Source organism: Chrysemys picta, chromosome 24 (genome assembly GCF_011386835.1).
Source record: "Chrysemys picta bellii isolate R12L10 chromosome 24, ASM1138683v2, whole genome shotgun sequence".
Taxonomy (NCBI): domain Eukaryota; kingdom Metazoa; phylum Chordata; order Testudines; family Emydidae; genus Chrysemys; species Chrysemys picta.
In genome coordinates this window covers 14936312-14960167 of record NC_088814.1, presented here as the reverse complement: position 1 = coordinate 14960167, position 23856 = coordinate 14936312, and the positions used below count along the sequence as shown (strand labels likewise).

The following is a 23856-nucleotide window of genomic DNA, read 5'->3' as shown; positions in this document are numbered from 1 at the left end:
GGCTGGGGGATGTGGGGGACTGGGGTGACCTGGGGGGATGTGGGGTGACCTGGGGGACTGGGGGGATCTGGGGTGACCTGGGGGGATGTGGGGGATTGCAGGGGGCTCTGGGCGAGGTGATTTGGGGGACTGGCAGAAGGGGCTCTGGAGGGGTGTGTGTGCTGGGGTCTGGTAATGTGGGTGGTGCTGGTGATTGGGGCTCGGAAGGATGTTGGGGTGCTGGGGTCTGATGGAAGGGGTGCTGTGAGGGACTTGGCAGAGAGGGGTTATCTGGGGGCACACAGGGTGCTGTGATGGGGGTTTTGGGGAGGATGATGTGTGCCAGCGATGCAGGGTGTTGGCAGAGGGGACTCTAGGGAGGATGATGTGGGGGTGATGTGTTGGGAGTGGCAGGGGTGCAGTGTAGGGTGGGCTCTGGTTGCTGATTAACCAGGGGCTCTAGAGGGGGCGATGTGGGATGGGTGCTGGTGAAGGGGGGCCCTGGAAAGGGCAATGGGGGGGGAGCACTGGGTGCTGGCGGAGGGAGTCAGTTATCAAATGTGTTTAACGAATAAACGTAAATGACTGGGTGGAGGGATGGGGGTGGGATGCAGCTTCATCCATGGTGCAGGAAAACAATTGCCTCGATTATTATAGTTACACATGGCTTTGTCTCTCTTGGTACTTAGCATCATGGACACAGACCTGTATGATGAGTTTGGGAATTACATTGGGCCAGAGCTCGACTCTGACGACGATGATGATGAACTGGGCAGAGAGGCCAAGGATCTTGATGAGGTGCAGTGAGACTTGTGCAAAAAAAATCTTAATTTATATTTTCACCAAAATAATGTAATACTGAAATGAAGGTTATTCATGTCTTAAGTTTTCTCCTCCTGCTCTAACCTGTTTCTCCTGAATTTTAATCCTGACTATAGTTATCAACAGATATCTGGTGCAAGCTGAAAAGTAACTATTCCTTCTGTGTCAGTGTCTCCTGTCCCCAGAAAATGATTTCTCTCTCAAAAAACAAAACAAAAACACCCCATACCACAGCACACTTAGTGTTTTCAAGGAAAACTTTGATGGACCATTACATTTTCTGATTTAGTAGATTTCTAAAAACATAATAAAAATTAAAAATCTAATAAGAAGCTTCCCTCTTGATAGCCAGAAAAAGACAAGGAAATTCAGTTTCCACTTGAATGTGTGAAAAAATAAGAAACTTTCTCTGTTTTAAGCGAGTTTCCCTGCTGTTGTATGCTTTCAAATAGGAGCTCCATAGCTTGTGTTTTAAGCAAGATCCTTACACTGAGTCCTTCATTATTTTACTCATACTTTCCGGTGTCTCCCGTTAAGAGATGTTAACACCAACACAGGACACATGTTAATCATGTTTAATACATGACTGGAAGGTGTTCAGAGATTATGATGATGAGCTTAGTGTAGGAACATTTATGGAATAGAGGAATATGAGTAGTATTTATATTTATGAAAACAGAAATAGCCACTGATATGCTTAGGAATTGCTCTTTCACTGTAAAAAATTGCTCTTTCACTTTCTTTGGTAGATCTTTAGTGACCTAAGAAATTGGAACTAATCACTGGGTTGTTCCTTTAAAGTAGTAGAGCTCCTAATGGTGCGAGTATTTATATGCATATGCAAAATAATCATTATTGTAGTAGTGAAATCATAACTCTCTCACGTGTGAGGTTTGGGGTTTAATGCACAGGGTTTGGCAGCCGCACCTTGATGCAGAAGGGGTCTAGTGTGTCTCACTACTTGTACTGCCAGCCTTGGCTATGTTGTGCACATTGATAAAGGGTATTGGTATCGATTGCTTGCTGTGCAAGCGTCACTTGCATGTGGCGTTGGTATCTGTTTTAAAGATGACCTACTGTTCATTGTGGCTATCTGGAATGGATTCAAGGTGGAAAAATGGCCTCCAAACCGAAAAGTGGGAGGCCTCAGAACCTTTTTCTGAACCTGACTTTGATCAGTGCCTGATACAGCAAGACTAGGACCTGCACTGTAGTTGCATATGATCTAGATTCTAGTGGTAGTTATGATGGCCGGATTCTTTTCCAGCTGTGTCAACGACTTAAAGTGTGACCATCAGCAAATCACCTACCCGCTCACTGCCTCCAGTTTCCTAACTGTAAAATAGGGATGATAATACTACGGAATTTAATGTTTGTGTAGTGCTCTAAAGAATAGCAAAGTATTGTTCTTGGTTTCAGCTTGATGATGATGATGATGACGATGATATAGGGGATCATGATGAAGATCATCCTGGAATGGAGGTGGTACTGCATGAGGATAAGAAATACTATCCGACTGCTGAAGAGGTTTACGGACCTGAGGTAGAGACCATAGTGCAGGAGGAAGATACCCAGCCTCTCACTGGTGAGTAATGATAGGTTAGTAAATTGTGGGTGTGATCAGGGAGGGCTTCTTAAAACAAACTTGTAAGGGAGAAGGAAAATAAAGTCTTGCTGCTGGCAGTATCATTAGGGTTAGGGTTAGAGTTTTTTGGCAGTATCATTAGTTTCCTCTCTTCAGAATTCATTCTGGTTAGGGTTTTGTTTCTGTCATTTTAACAGAAGTTCTATTGAGATAGTTCAGAAAGAATAATTTTGTTCATGAGTTACTTTAAAGAAGGCAAATTAAAACTTATTTCAGTTTAGTTTCTGATCCTCTGCACAGCTTAAAGTTTTGTCTACTCTTTATTACAGTGAACCTCTAAAATTAGAGAGAATGTTGGGGCTGAGGGGTACTAAGGAATACCTTTTCATTTTTCTTTGTTTTCAGAGCCTATTATTAAACCTGTGAAAACCAAGAAATTCTCCCTGATGGAGCAGACGTTGCCTGTCACTGTATATGAGATGGAGTGAGTACTGTGTGGCTTTTTCTTTCAAAAGTTCGTATTTAGTTCAAGTAATTCGTACAGTGTATCCTTCGCTTTCCCATGTTCACAGCCTGAGGGAAGGTAAGAGGGATTGGTATGTACTACTCAGAGGGAAAAGCTGCTCTAGAGTGGAGGTGAAAATGTCTTGTCTTCCAGCATAGGGACACCATCAGCAGAACTGCAAGAGCAGCTGGTTCCCCTTTTTCTAGCTAGAGGGGAGAAGGAAAAAGGTACAAAAGGAATTGAAGCTTCAAAATGCATTCCACTCACTGCACTGCACAGCACAGCACGCATAGTGTCCTTACTTCACTAACTTCAGTCCTTAGTTTTCATCATCCCTCCCCAGTTAACGTGGAGTTTATCAGTCAGAAACCCACACCTTGAATTCACGTAAAACCTATTTTCTTGAGTCACTCAGAAAAAATAGAGAGTCCAGAATCCTGGGTGCTAGTTACAGCCGTCCTACTGACTGTATGAGGCACTTCGTAGATTGTAAGGCCATAAAGGACCATTGTGGTCTTTGACATTCTGTATAATGCAGTGTAAGGCATTAAGCAGATCTTGTAGAAAAACATCCAGTCTCAGTTAAAAAATGTCCAGTGATGGAGAATCCATCAAAGCCCCTGATAAATAACTGAAGAGAAACAGTCAAAGGAAAGAGTCCCATTCAGTTACATCACATAAAGGCAGACGACTAAATATTGACACATTTTATAAGAGCTTGTGTACAAATGCAAGAAGATGGGTGAACTTGAGAGCCTGGTATTAAATGAGGATATTGCTTTACTAGGCATCACAGAAGCTTGGTGGAATGATAACCAATGGGACATGGTAATACCAGGGTACAAAATATACTGGAATAACAAAGTAGGTCGCACTGGTAGGGGACTGGCACTATATGTGAAAGAAAGCATAGAGTCAAATATAGTAAAAATCTTAAATGGATCAAACTGTACCATAGAATCTCAATGGATAGAAATTGTGTGCTTGAATAATAAGAATATAGCTGTAGGAATATACTACTGACCACATGACCAGGATGGTGATGGTAACAGTGAAATGCTCAGGGAGATTAGAGAAACTACAAAAACAGATAATGCAATACAGTGGAGTTGCATCATAGGCGCATTTAACTTATGCGATTTTAACTATAAACGCTTGGCAAAACAAAAAAATAACAATTTAAATACTGTACCTGTAGTGCGGGCGATTCCGCCCGCCATTCCACTTAATGAACATTTAACTATACGCGATTTTCACCTTACGCACTGACTTCAGAACCTAATCCCTGCCTAAGATGCGACTCCCCTGTACTTTCAGCTATCCCCATATTGACTGAGTACATGTCATCTCAGGAGTGAATGCAGAGAGACAATTTCTAGACCGCCTTAATGACTGCTTCTTGGAGGAGTTAGTCCCAGAGCCTTCAAGGGGAGAGGCAATTTTGATTTAGTCCTAAGTGGAGCACAGGATCTGGTCCAAGAGGTGAATATAGCTGAACTACTCATGTGGTGACCATAAAGTAATGAAATTTAACATCCTTGTAAGGGGGAAAATACCAAAGAAACCCACCACAGTAGCATTTAACTTCAAAAAAGGGAACTCCACAAACACGGGGAGGCTAGTTAAACAGAAACACAAGAGTGAAATGCCTGCACATTACTTGGAAACTTTTTAAAAACACCACGATAGAAGCTGCAACTATATCTATGGCCCAAATAAAAAAGAGGGGAAAAAACAGTAAGAAGATCAAAAAAAAACCCACCATGGCTAAACAACAGAATAAAAAAGGCAGAGACAAAAGGCATCCTTTAAAAATCGGAAGTCAAATCCTAGTGAGGAAAATGAAAAGGAACATAAACTCTGGCAAGCCAAGTGTAAAAGTATAATTAGGCAGACCAAAAAAAGAATTTGAAGAGTAACTAGCAAAAGACGCAAAAACGTAACAATCTGAAGCAGGAAGCCTGCCAAACAATCAGTGGGGCCACTGGACGATTGAGGAGCTAAAGGAGCACTCAAGGAAGACATGGCAATTGCAGAAGCTAAATGAATTCTTTGCATCCGTCTTCTGATCTGAGGGGAGATTCAAACTCCTGAGTTGTTCTTTTTATGCATCCGAAGAAGTGGGCTGTAGCCCACGAAAGCTTATGCTCTAATAAATGTGTTAGTCTCTAAGGTGCCACAAGTCCTCCTGTTCTTTTTGCGGATACAGACTAACACGGCTGCTACTCTGAAACCTGTACCAGATAGAGGAGGTGAATAGGAAGGTTCCCCAAGGATCTGTACTGGGACCTGTACTGTTCAACATACTCATAAATAAGGCTAAGATTTAGTCATGGGTATTTTTAGCAAAAGTCATGGACAGGTCACTAAACAAAAATTCACTGCCCCTGACCTGTCCGTAACTTTTTTTACTATAAATGCCCCTGACTAAATCTTAGCTGCTCCTGGGACATCGCTGCTCTGGAAAAATGGATAAACAGTGAGGTGGCAAAGTGTGCAGATGATACTAAACTACTTCAGAGAGTTAAGTCCAAAGCAGATTGTGAAGAGTTATAAAGGGGTCTCATAAAACTGGGTGACTGGGCAAGAAAATGGCAGATGAAATTCAGTATTGATAAATGCAAAGCAATGCCCATAGAAAACATAATCCCAACCATACATAGAAAATGATGAGGTCTAAATTAGCTGTTACCACTCCAGAAAGAGATCTTGGAGTCATTGTGGATAGTTCTCTGAAACCATCTGCTCAGTGTGCGGCAGTACTCAGACAAGCTTGCAGAATGTTATGAACCATTAAGAAGACAGAAAATATCATCATGCCCCTATATAAATGCATGGCACCCCACTCTGAAAAAGTGCAGAGGAAGGCAACAAAAATGATTAGGGGTATGGAACAAGCTTGCATATGAGGAGACATTAAAAGGCTGAGACTCTTCAGCTTGGAAAAGAGACGACTGGGGGAATAGGACAGAGGTCTATAAAATCATGACTGGTGTGGAGAAAGTAAATAGGGAAGTATTATTATTTATCCCTTCACATAACACTCAAACCAGGGATTGCCCTATGAAATTAGCATGCAGCAGGTTTAAAACAAACATAAGGAAGTACTTCTTCACACAACACATAGTCAACCTGGGGAACTTGTTGCCAGGGGATTTTGTGAAGGCCGAAAGTATAACTGGGTTAAAAAAAGATTAGATAAGTTCCTGGAGGATAGGTCCATCAGTGGCTATTAGCCTCTTGCTCCGGGTGTCCCTAAACCTCTGATTACTAGAATCTGGGAATGGATGACAATGGATCACTCAATAAATTGCCCTGTTCTGTCATTCCCTCTGAAGCACCTAGCATTGGCTACTGTCAGAAGACCAACATATTGGTCTAGAAGGGCCATTGTCCATTTTTATGTTCTTACGTTAAAGTTCTTACAGTGATTAATTACCCTCGCTGTTAAAAAATTGTGCCTTATTTCTGGTCTGAATTTGTTTAGCTTCAACTTCCAGCCATTGGATCTTGTTATATCTGTCTGCTCGATTGAAGAGTCTGTTGTTACATTTCTGTTCCCCACAAAGGTCCTTATAGACTATGATCAAGTTATCCCTTAACCTTCTGTTGGATAAACTAAATAGAGTTAGCTCCTCAAGTCTATCACTAGACAATATTTTGTCCAATCCTTTAATCATTGTCATGGCTCCTCTCTGAACCCTCTCCAATTTATCAACATTCTTCTTGAGTTGTCCAGAACTGAACACAGTATTCCAGCAATAATTGCACCAGTGCCAGATACAAAGGTAATATAATCTCTCTACTCCTTCTCAAGATTCCCCCGGTTTATACATCCCAGGATCACATTAGCTCTTTTGGCCACAACATCACACTGGGAGCTCCGTAGATTATCCACCATTGACCCTCATGTTCTTTTCAGAATCGCTGCTTCCCAGGATAGAGTCCCCCATCCTAAAAATATGGCATCCATTCTGTGTTCCTAGCCATATAAAAATGCATATTTTTTGCTTGCCTCCAGCTTATCAAGTGATCCATGTCGCTTTGTATCGATGACCTAGTCTCTTCATTTACCACTTCTCCAATCTTGGTGTCACCTGCAAATTTTGTTAGTGCATATTTTGTTTTCATACAGGTCGTTAAATAGCATAGGGCAAAGAACTGTGGAATGCCTTTAGAAGCGCACATGCTCAGTCATGATTCCCCACTTAGTTACATTTGGAGACCTGTCTCTTAGTTTTTAATCCATATGTGCCATGTTGATCTCGTATCATTCTAGTTACTTAAACAAAACGTCATGCAGTACCAAGTCAGATGTGTTACCGAAGGGATCAACATTTATTACCTTTTATGCTGAACTTGATAGTGGTTTGAAGGGATTATACATTAATTTGACAATATTTATTTTCCATAAATCAATGTTACTTGGCATTAATTATATTAATCTCCTTTAATTCTTCTTGAGCCCTATATCAGCCATTCCATTATCTTGTCAAGGTGACGGGTCTCTATAATTAACTGGATCTTCCCCTTTTTAAATGTTAGCACCACATTAGCTTTCTTTCAGTCTTTTAGAACTTCCCCAGTGTTCCAAGAGTTACTGAAAATCAACATTAACGGTCCAGCAAGCTTCTTGGCCAGTTCTTTTAAAATTCTTGGATCCGAGTTCTCTGGACCTGATTTAAAATGTCTAGCTTTAGTAGCTGTTGTTTAGCGGTCCTGTTGGAATGGAAAGTGTATTATCATCATCGTATGATATAAATACATCATCTGTTTTTCCCAAAGCACAGAACAGAAATTTTTATTGAACACTTCCACCTTTTCAGCACTGTTTTTGACAATTCTACCATTTCATCTGGCATTGGTCCAATACTTAATCTCTGTGGGTCAGCTTCCCAGTCTGTGAATTGAGGATGTTTACCTACCTGGCAGGGAGCTAGGAGAATGAATGTTCTAAAGCACTTCAAGACCCTGGGATGAAAGGTGCAATTGAAGTGCCAGGTCTTACTGGGGGATCGTACTGTGGGCAGAATAGAAGCAGCTAACTGTCATTTGTTTCTTCCCTTCCTCTAGTTTCCTGGCAGATCTGATGGACAACTCTGAGCTGATTCGGAATGTGACCCTGTGCGGGCATCTCCACCATGGCAAGGTACAATGAATACAGGGCTGTGCCTAACTGAGGACAGTGTGTGTCTTCTGTGTTAATGAATCAGCTGGTGCTGTTGAAGGATAACAGCGCACTTGTGCAGGGACGTGCCTTGCTAATAGTGCCTATGTGAGAGCTCACTGGTTCACAGTAGTGACTGTTTTTTGATTAGGAGGCCAAGTTGCTTGTTGATAGTCTCTCAGTGGTTAAAGTAGTAAGCCAGAAGCCAGTTTATGCATTCAGTTCTGTGTGCTCTAGCTAATGCATATGTGGTTATGTAACTCTGCTTTAAGAAGTGATGTGTACACATCAGCTCAGGAGTGTTTGATAGCATATATCAGTTCAATGGGTAGATAAATCTAAACGATTGGGGGAGAGGGGAGCAATGCCCTTATCATGGCTTTGTCAAGGCTCCCCTCTGCTGTGATGCCTACAAAACCAGGCCTGCTCCTCACGGCTAGGGAGCTGACAGAGTGTGACAGTCCCTCTTTCCTTCCCTCCTTGTCCATCTTTTCCTACTATATTTTTTTAATGTGGGGTATACATTTAAGTTGAGCCTCTATTAAGGTGTCCTTTAAAAGTTTCCATGCAGCTTGCAGAGATTTTACTTTTGGTACTGTACCTTTTAATTTCTGTTTCACTAACCAACTCATTTTTGTGTAGTTCCCCTTTCTGAAATGAAATGCTACAGCGTTGGGCTGCTGTGGTATTTTCCCCGCCACAGAGATGGTAAATTTAATTATATTATGGTCACTATTATCAAGCAGTTCAGCTATATTCACCTGTTGGACCAGATCCTGTGCTCCACTTAGGACTAAATCAAGCATTGCCTCTCCCCTTGTGGGTTCCAGGACTAGCTGCTCCAAGAAGCAGTCATTTAAGGTGTCAAGAAACTTTATCTCAGCATCCCTTCCTGAGGTGATATGAACCCAGTCAATATGGGGATAGTTGAAATCCCCCAATCCATAGAGATTCTGTGGTACAGTTTGGTTCATTTAAGATTTTTACTTCATTTGATTCTACGCTTTCTTTCACATATAGTGCCATTCCCTCACCAGCACGACCTGTTCTGTCCTACCAATATATTTTGTACCCTTGTATTACTGTGTCCCATTGATTATCCTCATTCCACCAAGTTTCTGTGATGTCTGTTATATCAATCTCCTCATTTAACACGAGGCACTCTAGTTCATGCATCTTATTATTTAGACTTCTACCATTGGCATGTAAGCACTTTAAAAACTTGTCCCTTTTTAGCTGCCTGCCATCACTTGATGTAATTGAATGGGACTGTTTTTCATTTGACTGTTTCTCTTCAGATCCTACCTGTATTTTATGATCCTCCATCCTCTCCTCCTTATTAGGACATAGGGAATCTCCATTTATAGATCCTCCTCTAAGGGATGTCCGAACCACGTGCTCCTCTGCACCTGTCAGCTTTTCCCCAGCCCTTAGTTTAAAAACTGCTTTACGGCCTTTTTAATTTTAAGCTCCAGCTATCTGGTTCCATTTTGGTTTAGGTGGAGCCCATCCTTCCTGTATAGACTCCCCCTTTCCCAAAAGTTTCCCCAGTTCCCAATAAACCTAAACCCCTCCTCCATACACCAGCGTCTCATCCATGCATTGAGACCCTGCAGTTCTGCCTGTTTGTCTGGTCCTGCGCATGGAATTAGAAGCATTTCAGAGAATGCTACCATGGGGTTCCTGGCCTTCAGTCCCTTACCTAGCAGCCTAAATTTGGCCTCCAGGACCTCTCTCCTATCCTTCCCTATGTCATTGGTACCTACATGTACCACGACCACCGGCTCCTCCCCAGCACGACACATAAGTCTATCTAGATGTCTTGAGAGATCCGCAACCTTCGCACCAGGCAGGCAAGTCACCATGTGGTTCTCCCGGTCATCTCAAACACAGCTATCTACGTTTCTAATGATCAAATCACCCATTACTAATACCCGTCTCTTCCTAATAACTGGAGTTCCCTTCCCCGGAGAGGTAACCTCAGTGCAAGAGGATACCCCAACATCATCTGGAAGAATGGTCCTAACTATGGGATCATTTATTTCTGCTCCAATTGGATGTTCTCCATCCCTGAGGCTTTCATCCTCCTCAACAGCACAGAGGCTGTCATCTATGTACCTCTCTGTCTCCCTTAGCTCCTCCAGCTCGGCCACCTTGGCCTCCAAAACCCGTACACAGTCTCTGAGGGCCAGGAGCTCCTTGCACCGAATGCATACATTCACCACCAGCCCATAGGGCAGGTAATCAGACATGCTGCATTGGGTGCAATAAACTGGGTAGCCCCCACTCTGTTGCTGGACTTCTGCCTACATTGTCTTTTTACTTCTGCAGCTGGTTCCTTTGTTGTTGTTTTTGTTTTTATATGGGGATGTTTTGTAGCTTAAGTTTAAAGAAGTTTAAGAAATGTTAAGTGGTATGTAGCGCCCCCACCATCACGCTCCCCCATAAACTCCCTCACAAAACTCCCCTGTTAGCTGCTCCTGTTCACTAGCTTCTCTGGTTGCTTAGGAGGGGTCTTTTTAAAGCCCTACTCTTCCTGAGTAGCCCCACCCCCTGGTTAAGGGTTGTTCGTGACCCTTCATCTCTTATGTGTTTTAGATTGGAAGCCCTTTGGGGCTCAAACTATATCTATTTATGTTTGAACTGGTGCCCAAACAGTGGGGCCCCCATCCTGAGTGGGCCCATAGTAAAACTGTAGTAGTAGTAATGATCTGTCAGTTACTTTATCGCTACTCGCTAGTCTGATAGTTTTAGTCCCTTGAGAGATTGCTATCAGAGAGACTCCACTTCAAATAACATACAATTAGCCACCAGTTCCGCTCCCTCCCACCTCTCTGGCTAAAATAGCAAAGATTTGGTGGCCATCTATATCTGTTTATCACCCATAAGGTCACCTTGGTTTTTCTTGCCTTTTGATACTTTCAGACTTGTTTTGTGGATTGCCTGATAGAGCAGACGCACCCAGAGATCAGGAAGCGCTACGACCAGGATGTAAGTGGCATCTCAGTATGTTCTGATCGTTTGGGATGACGGGAGGGCAGAGGGTGCTCACATTCAAATGGAGAGATTCTGTGCATGAGGGAGAATGCGATCTAAAGGTTAGAGCCGAGAACTGGAAACCAGGCTCCTGGGTTCTGTTCCTAGCTGTGCCATTTATTTACTGTGTTAGTTATATGTAAACAGCCATTGCATCCTATTTCAGACTTTAAAATGTTTGATATAAAAACGTCTTTATTTCATGATCTGACCCGGAGAACTGTCTCTGTTTCTGCAGCTTTGCTACACTGACATACTGTTCACGGAGCAAGAGGTGAGTACACCTTGAGATAGGCACTAACTCCGGCAAACTGCGCTCAAGCTGCAGAAAGACATGAAAAAATAAATTCTTCACTCGGAATGCTTCCAAGTGTGACCTCTTGTGCCCTGTATGTTGGGAGGAAAGTTCGTTTTGATTCACTGCACCAGTTGATCTGTAAACCAGGGATCTTATCGCTTAAGGCAATGACAAGCAGATCAAACCTTATCTTCCTTCCATTACTCTTGCCTCCCTATATAAAACCTTAATAGTCACATTTAATTAAATAAAAAAACCTAGTGAAGCTGACCACCTGCGGCAATCTGGTCAATTGTCCTTGTAATTGAAACAGCCAAGAGTTTCTCTGATGCTGAGGCTAACATGGCCAATGTATTGTTGTGAAAGGGCCATTTGATATCCTGCGAGTTGGAGATAAATGTAAAATTGGTGATGGACGTATTATTTGGATGGAAGACCAGTGAATGCTGAAGTGTGTGTACCAAGAAAGGCCACTACGCATTTGGCAATCACATGGTAACCAAAAGCCTCAGTGGCACAGTAAGGTCAGACAGACTCCTTAAGAATGCGGGTGGCATTCGATCCGCAAGGAGGCCGTGTCCCTGGGAGATTTGCCGTGATGATGATGATGACGGTTATAAACGTAAACTCTTTAATTTTGGAGGCTGTCCCAGTGGCACAAGTGGGTTCAGTCTGTGAAGGGAAGGCGCAGGGCAGGGGTTATTGGCTGAGATCAGAATAAACAGATTCTATTTTTCATAAACCCTGGGCTTTCTGGGATTTGAACCTTTAGACTGGGGTCTTTGGTTATATTTAACAAAAAAAAAAACCCTGGGTCATACTGATTACATGTTGGTGCAGGCTCATGTCTGGGTCCGTTCTGTGAACATGGTATTTCCATCCCTTCGCTGTTTCTTTACACTGCCTATGGGCAGAGCTCATGTGTCAGGGCATGATCTGCGGACAGCAGCGAGAAGGGAGGCAGAAGGAATTTATTCTCCCATGTACAGCATTGCACTGTTAGCTGAGTACAGTATTCAGGAGATTTCTCCTCGGATGAACGGGGTGTTGGCTATTGCTAGAGCAAGTTTACTGGGTGTCTGGATCAACAGCCCAATCCAGTATGATAGGAGATGGGACATTGGGATGGATGGGCCATTTTCTGTGTCTTGTCTGATGAATTCTCTTTCCATGGCTGACTGCCGCTTCCCCCAGTCTTGTTGCACTGTAATTTATCTGCTAATCCTGACTTCATTTCTTTCAGAGGGGTGTTGGCATCAAGAGTACCCCAGTGACTGTGGTTCTACCAGACACCAAGGGGAAATCCTTTCTCTTCAATGTCATGGACACGCCAGGTGTGTTGAGCTGATCCAGACACTAACAATTTGTGGGCTTATTCCTGGCAATCCTGCTTGAGTTAGTTTCAGTAAAGCCAGTGGTGCTACTGGTGTGAGTAAGAAATGCACGTTTCAGTAAGGACTTCCACAAATGGGCCCCAGTTCACAAAACCTATAGGTCTTCTGAAGGAAGGTGCATAGACATGAATGGAATACTAAAAATATAAACCACTGTCTACCAAAGGAGGGTCTGAGGGGGGCTTTGGAGCTAGGGCATAATGGGGTTTTGCGCCAAACCAGTTTACATTTTCTCAAATCCAATGTCTGTCTATTTAAATCTCACAGACCAGTTAGTCAGTTCAGGCTTTATAAAGTGCAATGACACACTGAAAAGTTTCCCTTCAAGGATGACATCCTGGGGTTTCATGTTTAATCTTAGTGATTCCATTTCAGCCTAACAGAGCTTCAAATCTGACCTTCCAGCTGGTTGCTCTCTGCTTCTGAAAACACTACCAGCTATAGAGGGATTTTGCAGCTGGAACTTAGCTGGTAGTTTTTTGTTTCTGATGCTTAAGGCAGCATAGGCTTCAGCTCATGCTCTCGTAGCTGGACTAGTTCCTTCAGGGCTAATAGGACTGAGAACATTGCTCTCTCTCTTTTTCGAGGTCAGACAAGATGATCAGAATGGTCCCTTGTTGGCCTTAGAACCTATGAAACTTGTTTGTGTCTGAGCTGTATCAGCAGAGGTGACTTAAATATATGGGAAGTAGATGTGTGGCCAGATTTTCAAGGTCTCGGCACCCACGTTTGAGCCGGATTTTTCCAAAGTGCAATTGTGAGACTTACGCTTAGGTTTTCAGAAGAACTTGGTGCCTGACGTACTGAGCTCTTCTGAATAGATGGCCCATTTGGGCAAGAAAGTGAAATGCATTCATTCCTGCTCTAACCAGAGTCACACTTCTGCTTCTGATGTATGGAGACTGGAGACTGACCCAGCGCATTACAAAATAACACCGCGTCTGTGTCCAAAGGGCTTTCAGTCTGAGCCAAGGAGAGACAAGCACAGAAGACACCAAAAGAGGGAGGAGGGTTTTGCAGGGATTATGTTGGTTACTGCCCAGCTCTGCTCCTTAACCTAGTTCGTTAGGGGGAGGGATAGCTCAGTGGTTTGAGCATTGGCCTGGGTTGTGAGTTCAATCCTTGAGGGGGCCATTTAGGGCTCTGGGGCCAAAAAAAAAAATAAATAAAAACGGTCAGGGACAGTACTTGGTCCTGCTAGTGAAGGCAGGGGACTGGACTCAGTGACCTTTCAAGGTCCCTTCCAGTTCTATGAGATAGGTATATCTCAATATATTATTTATTATATTATTCACCGCTCTGAAATTACTACTTTAATTACCACCTTTCCTCGGGCATTTACAGAAAGCTTTGGGGATAGATTTACAGTTGCAAACAGATGACTATTAAAAACATTAGTAGCCTGCTGTAGTCTCAAAAATCAGCATTAGACAGTGTGGAAGGTCCTTATACACAATGCTGGCAACAGTGCCCTTGCTAGATTAACTGAGGTGCTTTCTGCAAGGCAAAGGAACACCATTCTTCTCACCCCTGCCCTCTGGAGTGCAAGCTTGTGACCAATGACAGGTCCCCATAGCTGGGGGCAGCTTTCCCCACTCCAGCGAGTGAGCTCTATGAACTGGGATCACTGAGCTTTGATTGCTTTTGTTTTGAAGGCCATGTGAACTTTTCTGATGAGGTTACTGCCGGCCTTCGTATTTCGGACGGAGTTGTGCTTTTCATTGATGCGGCCGAGGGGGTAAGTGTTAGTCTCTTTTACCCCCTGTGGATGTATTTCAGAATCTCTTGGCCTCCTTGATCCTGACTTCAATCTAGCTGAAGCAATCTGTGTAGAGTTCACTTGCATGAGTGAGGGGGCTCTTTGGAGGCTGATTTAGAAAGGGGAGCATTTTCTAGCTATTGAAGCAGAGAGTCATGGCTCCTGGGTTCTATTTCCAGGTCTGACACTGATGCACTGTGACTTTGGACTACTCGCTTAACTACTTTGTACCTCCACTTCCCCCCACATCTGAAATAAAGATAATTATTTATATCAGAGGGGTTGGAAGGGGTGACTTAAAGGAATGCTGTGGGGTTAAACACACACTTCTAAAATTCAAATTATTAGCAGGTCACTGGTGGCCGAGCTTAGACTTTTCTACAGGCTGCTGGCCTCTTGGGTAAGGGTCACTGCTTTGTCTGTCACGCCCCATGTAGCATGGTATCAAGGGCTTTAGCTCGTCTGGTGATGCTCCTTGTTTTCCGCAGGTTATGCTGAACACAGAGAGGCTGATCAAGCACGCAGTGCAGGAGAGGCTGGCAGTGACCGTGTGCATTAATAAGATAGATCGGCTGATCCTGGAGCTGAAGCTTCCCCCCACCGATGCCTATTACAAACTCCGACACATAGTAGATGAGGTCAACGGCTTGATCAGGTACAGATTTGTGGGGGGGTGGTCATTGGAGCATGGTATCCTTGGCTCACTTAGTCCATCTTGGAGTCCTGTGTTTAAGCATCACTCATGCTAAAATCAAAAGTATAAGTCATTACAGTTGCATGTCATGGAATGGTTTCCACCTATGGAATGCACTAGTGCATGCACTAGACACGTAACTTGGAATGGATTTGTTCACTTAACACACATTTGGTGGAGAGGACTTCACTCTTCTACAGCGTGTGCATGTAATTTTTTGGGGGAGGGTGCGGGGGGACTGGCCCTTCCCCTTCCCTGGTGTTTTGACAGGGCCAGCCTGTCCCATGGTGGATGTCCTCAAAATGGTATGAAGCCCTAGATAATTTTTTAGAGACTGGGCTGAGATTTTTTCAAAGCTGACCAAGGGATTTGAGTGTCCAATTTCCATTAAAAGGTAATGGGATTTGGGCATCCCAATCTGCTAAATCCACTGTGAAGTAGTGCTGTCTCTCAAGCCGCCCTGCGTACGGCTGTGCCCCTGGTGCCGTGGGGCCCGTGCTGAACAGGGCAGAGGGGGAGGAAGGCAGTATTTCACTGCTCTCCATACACACCATGTGTTACTGCCCGCTGCTTTAACGGGCACCCTACAGAGCAGCACTGGCAGTTGGGTTAGTGGCATGTTGCAGATTCACATTTTCATTTTATTCCATCCCTGCTTTGTTTGTCCTCTGTTGGTCTCTTCCCCTCAATTGTCCAAACGTTTTTTTCCTTCTCCATTGTTTGATGTGTTTTAAAAAGAGAAAACAATAGTTAATTAAACTGCAAAACACCTGTGGATGGAGAGAGAGAGAGTGTGTGTGTGTGTGTGTGTGAGTCAACCAACCCACCCTACAACACATCTCCTTAGTGCTGGAGCCCTCTTGTAGGCCCCTGTGGGCAGTGCAGAGTTCCTCCAGTGGTTTGGGCTTAGGTTCATTGACAGTGTCTTCCTCTGTTTAGAGCTCCAGTCTTTGCTCCATCACGCTATAGAATTATGCTGTACATAAAAGCTTTCTCTGTTTCAGCATGTATTCCACTGACGAGAACCTGATCCTCTCCCCTCTTTTGGGGAACGTCTGCTTCTCCAGTTCCCAGTACAGCATCTGCTTCACGCTTGGCTCCTTTGCAAAGATTTATGCAGACACGTTTGGTAAGACTCAGCCAAAAACCATGCGCACACATCAACGTCTCAAGTCCCATTCATTTCTGTGGAGCCCTTTCAAGTACTTACAGCAGCTCAGGTCTCTGCTGGCTCGTGTATGCACTTACATGCTAGCACAGGCACTCAGAAACATTTAAGGAGCTGAGAGTTATTGCAGAGCCCAATTGGGGTATTTCTCACCAGCCACTTTCTGGTTGTTGAGGAACCCGGAATCCCGATGAGGAACATTGCTGGATAAATATTTTCTCCTGTAATTCTTTATCTTGTAAATATTGGAATGGGTGGTTCGTATGTCTATAGTGGAGAAAACCCACTGTCGCTGTTCTAGATAAACGCTTGCGTACGTGCTGCGCTCTGCATGGGGTAACAAAATGGTTCAGAGCTGAAAGGGTTAAGAATCTTTCGGCGTTGCCATGAGGAAAGCCCTGTTCTCCGGATTTGAGACTCAGCTGTATGGAGGCGGAAGCTTGGCCCTGGGGGGGTCTTGCCCTCTAGCTGCCCCCTGAATCTTTTTTATGTAACTGTCCTGGCTGTGCTTTGCATCTCTGCTCCCTCGGTGCCAGCCTGGGGCGGTCTGTCTGCTTTGAAAGAGCTTAGCCTGGCCAGCTCGAACTCGGCGCGTCCCCGGTTCGCAATGTTCCACGGGGCTGCAGTTGTGGTGAAGTTGGGATCGAGGAGGTGCTGCCAGGCAGCTGGCCCAACTTTGGGGGGGCATGAAAAGCAGCCTTTGTTCAGAGATCAGGGGGCTGACGCTCTCGTGCACCATAAGATGGAATAAACAAGATCCTCTTTCATTGTGACATCCTTTGGTTTTCCCGACTCTCAGACTAATTTAGCATGCGGGCAGCGGTTGGTCAGGCACGCTAATGGACTGTCCTCTTAGTGGAAGTGGTGTGCGTGGGTGCTGATATCTTATCACTTGTAAACTCAGCATGACGTGAAATCTAGAGCTACGGTCCCGCCTATTCCCGGAGCATTTGAGGAGGGATATTCATGTGTGGATTTAAGATCTAAAAGCTAGGGAAGAGAGGGAGAGGGGATGCTGAGAGATGCTCCTAGGCAGAAAATATTGCAATGAGCCTGGGCGGGAGGTGGAGATCATGCTATGCCAGCTGCCCTCCAGTGCTTATAGGGTGACCAGACCACAGGGATGAAATATCGGGACGCGGGGAGGGGGGGGGGCGGAGCCAAAAAAAAAAAAAAAAAAGCAGTTTCGCAGGGGCAGGGGGGGCATTAGCAGGCCCCAGCCGCGCCGGGCGCACGTGCTGCCCACCCCAGGGCAAAAGCTGGCCCCGATGCAGAAGGGGCTAGGGATAAAGAGGGCGGGGGGGGGGACAAGAAACAAAGTCCGGGGCTGGCCACGGCGCGGGCGTGCAAGGGGCCAGGGCTGGCACAGCCGAGCCACAGCAGCGGCCGGTCACCTGTGGGGCTCCAGGCTGGGCAACGGGCAGGAGCCAGGGCTTTTCCCAGCCCTGCAGAGCCTCCTGCCCCCCAGCCCGCCGTGGGCACATGCAGCGCGTCCCGCCGCCGGCAGGGAGCCCCACGCCTCTCCCGCTCGGCTGCGCTCCAGCGGCTCCTTCCAGGCGGGGCGAGCCGCTGGAGCGCAGCCAAGCAAGAGAGGCGCGGGGCTCCCTGTCAGCAGCGGGGAAGTTTATGGGGACCCCGGCTGGCCCCTCGCCCCTGTCCGCCGGCCTCCCTGCCTGGGACAAGTCTCGCCCCCGCAGCCTCTCTTCGCCGCGTGTCTCCAGCGGCCCACGCTGCCCACCCGGGCCAGAGCCAGCCCCGGCTGCTGCCTCCACAGCAGCGGCCGGTCTCCTGAGGGGCTCCCCGGGGCTCCAGGCTGGGCAACGGGCAGGAGCCAGGGCTTTTCCCAGCCCTGCAGAGCCTCCCGCTCCCCAGCCCGCCGTGGGCACATGCGGCGTGTCCCGCCGCCGGCATGGGAGCCCCGCTCCTCTCCCACTCGGCTGCGCTCCAGCGGCTCCTTCCCGGCGGGGCCGCGGCAACTTTCCCTTCCCCTCCCAGGCTCCTGGTAGTTGCCCGACCCTCCTCCTAACCTCCTCCCTCCATTGAGAGATCCAATGGGGGAAGGAGGGGGCGGAGTCGGGGTTGGGGGGGCGTGAGCGCCGGAGCAGAGGGTAAATTTCCTTCTTTGTCCCGCGTCCCGACCGAACATCGGTCGGGACGCGGGACAAAGAAGGAAATATCGGGACTGTCCCGATAAAATCGGGACGTCTGGTCACCCTAAGTGCTTAGCTTGAGACGTTAAGTCAGTTGGAGAGCGAGTGGATCCAGTTAGTCGGCTCTTTTCAGTCGTAATTTTTCTGAGAGAGTTCCAGTGTCCCTTGGAACTGAACAAACTCCCTGGGCCCTGACTGATCCCCTTGTCAGCAGTCAGGCCACAGCCCCCGCACTCCCTTCTCACCCCTGCATGGTTTTCCTGCTGAGGGTTGGTGTCAGGGAATCTTGCCTGAATTTCAGCCTGGAGAGCTGTGGAGCCAGCGCCCTTCTGCAGCTCTGAACTCCCTTGACCATTTACAAAGAAAACATGACCCCATGAGTGGAGAGAGGTATTTCATCGTGTGATAGCCGAGGTTATTTCTTTATTCCCTTGTAGGAGACATCAATTACCAGGAGTTTGCAAAGCGGCTTTGGGGTGACATCTACTTCAACCCCAAGACGTACGTAGTGTTTTTAATGATCTTTGTTCACCAGCTTTCTTACTGTCCAAGCAGCATCTCTTGCCCTCCCCCCCATCCTGTAGAACAACAGAGGAGTTGGAAGAGGCCGAGTTGAGCCTCTCCTCTACTAGGTGTGAATCCACATTGCTGTGTGTCCTGCCAGTTGGTGGCAGAGCGCTCATGTTCCTCCACAGGCATCGCTAGCTGTCATTGCTGGGCTTACCCTGGGGCATAGACATGCCTGCTCTAAGCTCCCCAGGATTTTGGAGGGGGATGGGGGATGGCATGGGGCTCGATTTCCTGTTTTTCTGAGTGGTTGTGGATACCTTGGAGGGGTTGCAGGTTCAATTCCTAGGGACCACCAGTTCCTACTAAATGCCCATGAGGGTTCATTGGGGTCTCTTTTTTTGAATAATGTGTATAGCTTCATAGGAGTGCACAGAGCTCCCCGGGACGGGACAGGTCAGGTCAGATTCCCTGCCCTGCAGATCTTACACTCTGCGTAAGGACCAGGAAAGGAAGGGGGAAGTACGAATATCCAGGCACGCAGGGGCTAGTGTACATATCACAGAGGTCATAGTGCTTTTGGGTGGCAGAGCATTTTCCATTCACATCTTTCCTTTTGGCTTTTCCTGCACAGACGAAAGTTCACTAAAAAGGCCCCGACCAGCAGTTCCCAGCGGAGCTTTGTGGAGTTTGTCCTAGAGCCCCTGTACAAGATCCTGGCGCAGGTACACGCTTGCTTTCCCCTTTCCTTTCATGTGACTGCAGTACCAAGTAATTGAAGCCTGTAGTATCTGTCACTGAGTGTTTAAAGACTGAACACTAGATGGCGCTACATATGACATCTGTCTGCTGTCCTGTTAGGAAAATTCCACAATCACAAATGTTTGTGTCTGAGGGGGCAGCCCCTTCTCTTCCTGCACCTATTCTGCTCCTCGTTCCAAATACGCCCTCCGTTCATGGTGCTCTCCTCAGCAGGACCTGCACCAGGTGCGCTGGTTTTGGGATGTGTCCCAGTGACCACCAAGTCCTAACTTTAAGCTACCCAACCAGTTTCACTGCAGGAACTAAACTGATCTGAACCCCTCTCGCAGGCTAAAAGGCCAGATGTTAGCTGCAGGCCCCCCAGTCCTTTCACACTGATGTCCTAGCCCATCGCCATTTGAATGGCTCGGATGTACCACTGTCTGCACCCGGGAGTCAATGGCAGTGAACCTCTCAGTAACTGTGGTGGTGGTGTGTGCCGTCCCACAGGTGGTTGGTGATGTGGACACCACCCTCCCCCGCACTCTGGATGAGCTGGGCATCCACCTGACCAAAGAGGAGCTGAAGCTAAACATTCGACCCCTGCTAAGGCTTGTCTGCAAGAAGTTCTTTGGGGAGTTCACAGGTAAGTCCTGTTTCTCCCTTGCCAGTTTAACCGGCTGTTGGCAGAGCATTAGGGCTCCGTTTTCAGTGGTGATGTCCCCACGTTGCAGGTTCCCCTCACTTCTCAGTTGGTGCTGGTGGTGTCCATTGCTCCACCAGTCAGATGGCACCGAAATAAGCCTACGTTTGAATTTAGAGATGAATTGTCGGTTTCTAGTTTTTAAAGGTCTTGGCCTTTGCATCTAAACTCAGCTGACCGATTTTCGCCTTTGGAGGAAGTGGGACTTAGGTGCCCAGAAGCTCTGGTATAGTTTCCAGGCCATACGTTGTACGTGACATTGATTTGCACTGGGTACAATATGCCAGGAAGTCCCTGAAAGTAATTCATTTGCGCACACATGCCCTCAACTCTGCCTTTAGCGTGTTCTCCTGAAAGGCTGCCCCTGAATGCCCCAATGTGCCGTGAAAACCAGTAGGCTGGCTTCCTGTGGAGGTTCGCTGATCCTTCGCCAGCAGCACAGTGTGTCCTGTTGGCAGTTCCAGTATAAGCTGTCATTCAGGACTGTAGACGGACTAGTTCTCCGGGTTAAAGATGTTGGGTTTTATTCAAGCCCCCTCAGTGCTAAACTCTGGATTCCTCCACTTAGCAGCATTCTCATGAAGCTCTGCTCTCCTAGGCTTTGTGGACATGTGTGTGCAGCACATTCCCTCCCCAAAGGTGGGAGCCAAGACCAAAATCGAGCACACCTACACCGGCGGCGTCGACTCAGACCTGGGGGAGGCCATGAGCGAGTGTGACCCTGATGTAAGGACCCATTTCACTTATCATTACACCTCCAAAAGCAGCATGGGGTAGCAGAGAAGTCCTCCTTCTCTGGGGTCGGCAAGGCAGCCACCTCCTAGAGAGGCATCCAGCAGCATTTCACAATCTCTCATCTGCTACTGACGCAAATCTCTCTGCTCTGAGAAATTCAGCAGCCTGCCAGGGCAGCCGTAGAGAGAGAGGGTTCTTGGAGAATGTGCAGGGAAAGGCAGAGATTTGGACAGAACTTCCCAGCAGTTGGGAACTGCACTGTGATGGCTGGATGTTTGGGGCCTTTTGTGGACAATTATTTTGCCATTTTAGATGAAGGTAGATTCTCTGCATGAAAATCTGACCTGAAAAGTTGGTTTGAGCTAGCCTGAGCAGAGTATCTGCCTTTATATTGTCTTTTGTACTAAAGGGATCACTTCTTCAAATGTAGCTTCCTCCGGGGTGGCACTCGGCAGCTGTTTAACAGTCCCACCAATGCTAGACAGCGGCTTAGGAAGGGAAGGGAAGAATTGACCTGTAAATAGTAGATCATCGGCTTTAAACTGCTGAGAGAGAGACAGAGTGCCTTACCCCGGTTAAGGTCTGTGTAACTAGTGAAAATTAATTACCCAAGCAGAGTTTTACCAGTGCAAACGGTCATGAAACCCGGGCATGACCTGGGTTTTGTGTCTCATCTGAAATATGGGACCTCCAGCAGCACAGAAATTCTAGCACCGGGTCTTAGGCTAAGGCGTGACTTGGCAGTTCAGCAATGGCATTCTTCTCTCCAACCCCCCTTTCTAAAGTGGTCCATCCAGGTAGAGGCCTGGCCCAAACTTCTCAGTTTGCAATGTCAGGGATCGTATTGTGAGGTAGCACGGCTACAGGCTTCCATGGTGGGGTCTGCATGAGGAAAGCACCAATCTGCCTCAGTATTCACCGGAGAAATGCACGTAACCATGCTCTTTCAAGGGGTCTGGCCAATGGGGAGGGAATTCCAGGCAGAGGAAGAAAATCAAGGACCCAAAAACTGTTCCTCGTGGATTTTCAGACAGAGTTCCTGATAATCCCACGTGGGTCTAATCACTGCTTTGTGAGTGTATGTCTTGGGAGTGACTTACTTTGCTTTCTTTTTTGGGGGGGAAGGGTCCACTAATGTGTCACACCACGAAAATGTACAGCACAGACGACGGGGTCCAGTTCCACGCCTTTGGCAGGGTGCTGAGTGGGACCATCCATGCAGGGCAGCCCGTGAAGGTACTGGGAGAAAACTACACGTTGGAGGATGAAGAGGATTCCCAGATCTGCACTGTGGGACGGCTCTGGATCTCGGTGGCAAGGTACCAGGGGATCAGTGAAGAGGACAAACCTCGGGAATCTGGGAGAGGAGTCCCCACTCACTGCTGCTGTTCTTGATGCTGCAGTGTGCAGGAGAAAAGCTCGGGGCTTTGGAGGCGGGGAGGGGCGCATTTAGTGCGGGGAAAAGTCCCAGATTGACGGACTGGATTGGGGCTCCGTTGAGTTTATGAAATTGATCCAAAATGCCCGTTGAGCCCCAAAGATCTTACAATGGGAGAGGATAAGTGACATTCAAAGGGTGCAGAGAGGGATATGATCAGCACAGCTATGGATGCGTTTGCATTCTCTTTTCCCATTATCCGATAGATCAGTGGGTCCCAAACTTTTGACTAAGTGACCCGCCAACTGCTTACTACCTTTTTTGTGATCCATCATCACAAATACGCACCTTCCACCCCAGCGCCACGAGGCTAATCCTGGCCCAATGCATAGCGGTGGCCCTGGTGGGGTGCGGGAGGGTTGGAGACCGAGCGTGTAGGGGGCTCCTATCCTGTGGGCCTGGGCCTAGCGTTGGTCGCAGCATCACTCAGGTTTGAAGGGCTGGCCAAACCCGAGTGGTGCTGCGACCCCCATACAAGAGGTTGTGACACCTGATGCAGGGAGCCAGCCCCTGCAGGACAGGAGCTGCCGCTGCAAGGTGAGTGTGGGGCACGCTGACTCTCCAGCCCTTCCCCATCCCCTCCGGGCCAGGAGAAGTGTATGTTTGCCTAGGCTAGGCCCCGGGGATGGGTTAATCTGGCCATAGACATAAGCACCCATCTAGAACCTTCTTGGGGCCTTTGTCTGCGTGCTTGGAGTTGCAGCAGGAGAGGAGTGCAGCCAGTCTCCCACTCAGCACAGGAGCGTTCCACAGGGAGCAGGCAGCATGGAAGAAGGTGCAGACGTGTTTGTCTGGGAACCCGAGGGCGAGAGGTTGCGATTCGATGAGGGCGGATGAACAGAGCCAGGCAGCATTGTGAGGGGCCGTGGAGGTGTGGACAGCGGTGACTAATGGGTGTGCTATCCCGTTCTGTATTTCAGATACCACATAGAGGTGAACCGAGTCCCTGCCGGCAACTGGATCCTTATAGAGGGGGTGGACCAGCCCATTGTGAAGACTGCAACCATCACTGAGCCTAGAGGCAACGAGGAGGTACCATGTGTGACTCGGCATCGTTCTGAGTAGGGGAGTGTCAAGGGGCGACAGACGTGCTGGCTATCTAGGATGGTCAGCTTGGGGGGCAGCGATTTCCTCCAACCAGAATATTACTTTCTCCCATGAGCAAGGCAGCCCCA

General features: G+C 47.1%; 1 protein-coding gene across 2 annotated transcripts in view; it reads left to right on the top strand.

Annotated features, from left to right (window-relative positions):
• The window catches only part of EFTUD2 (elongation factor Tu GTP binding domain containing 2), a 36985-nt gene that overhangs the window by 1375 nt on the left and 11754 nt on the right, over positions 1 to 23856 (top strand). For both annotated transcript variants that reach the window (XM_024104587.3, XM_005282868.5), the window contains exons 2-17: positions 669 to 777; positions 2221 to 2386; positions 2792 to 2870; positions 7965 to 8040; positions 10984 to 11049; positions 11333 to 11368; positions 12636 to 12726; positions 14442 to 14524; positions 15034 to 15200; positions 16244 to 16368; positions 18995 to 19058; positions 19699 to 19789; positions 20316 to 20451; positions 21107 to 21234; positions 22369 to 22562; positions 23602 to 23713. In XM_024104587.3, coding sequence (XP_023960355.1) covers positions 673 to 777; positions 2221 to 2386; positions 2792 to 2870; positions 7965 to 8040; positions 10984 to 11049; positions 11333 to 11368; positions 12636 to 12726; positions 14442 to 14524; positions 15034 to 15200; positions 16244 to 16368; positions 18995 to 19058; positions 19699 to 19789; positions 20316 to 20451; positions 21107 to 21234; positions 22369 to 22562; positions 23602 to 23713 — 1719 coding nt within the window. In that variant the 5' untranslated portion in view covers positions 669 to 672. The remainder of the gene's footprint in view (positions 1 to 668; positions 778 to 2220; positions 2387 to 2791; positions 2871 to 7964; positions 8041 to 10983; positions 11050 to 11332; positions 11369 to 12635; positions 12727 to 14441; positions 14525 to 15033; positions 15201 to 16243; positions 16369 to 18994; positions 19059 to 19698; positions 19790 to 20315; positions 20452 to 21106; positions 21235 to 22368; positions 22563 to 23601; positions 23714 to 23856) is intronic.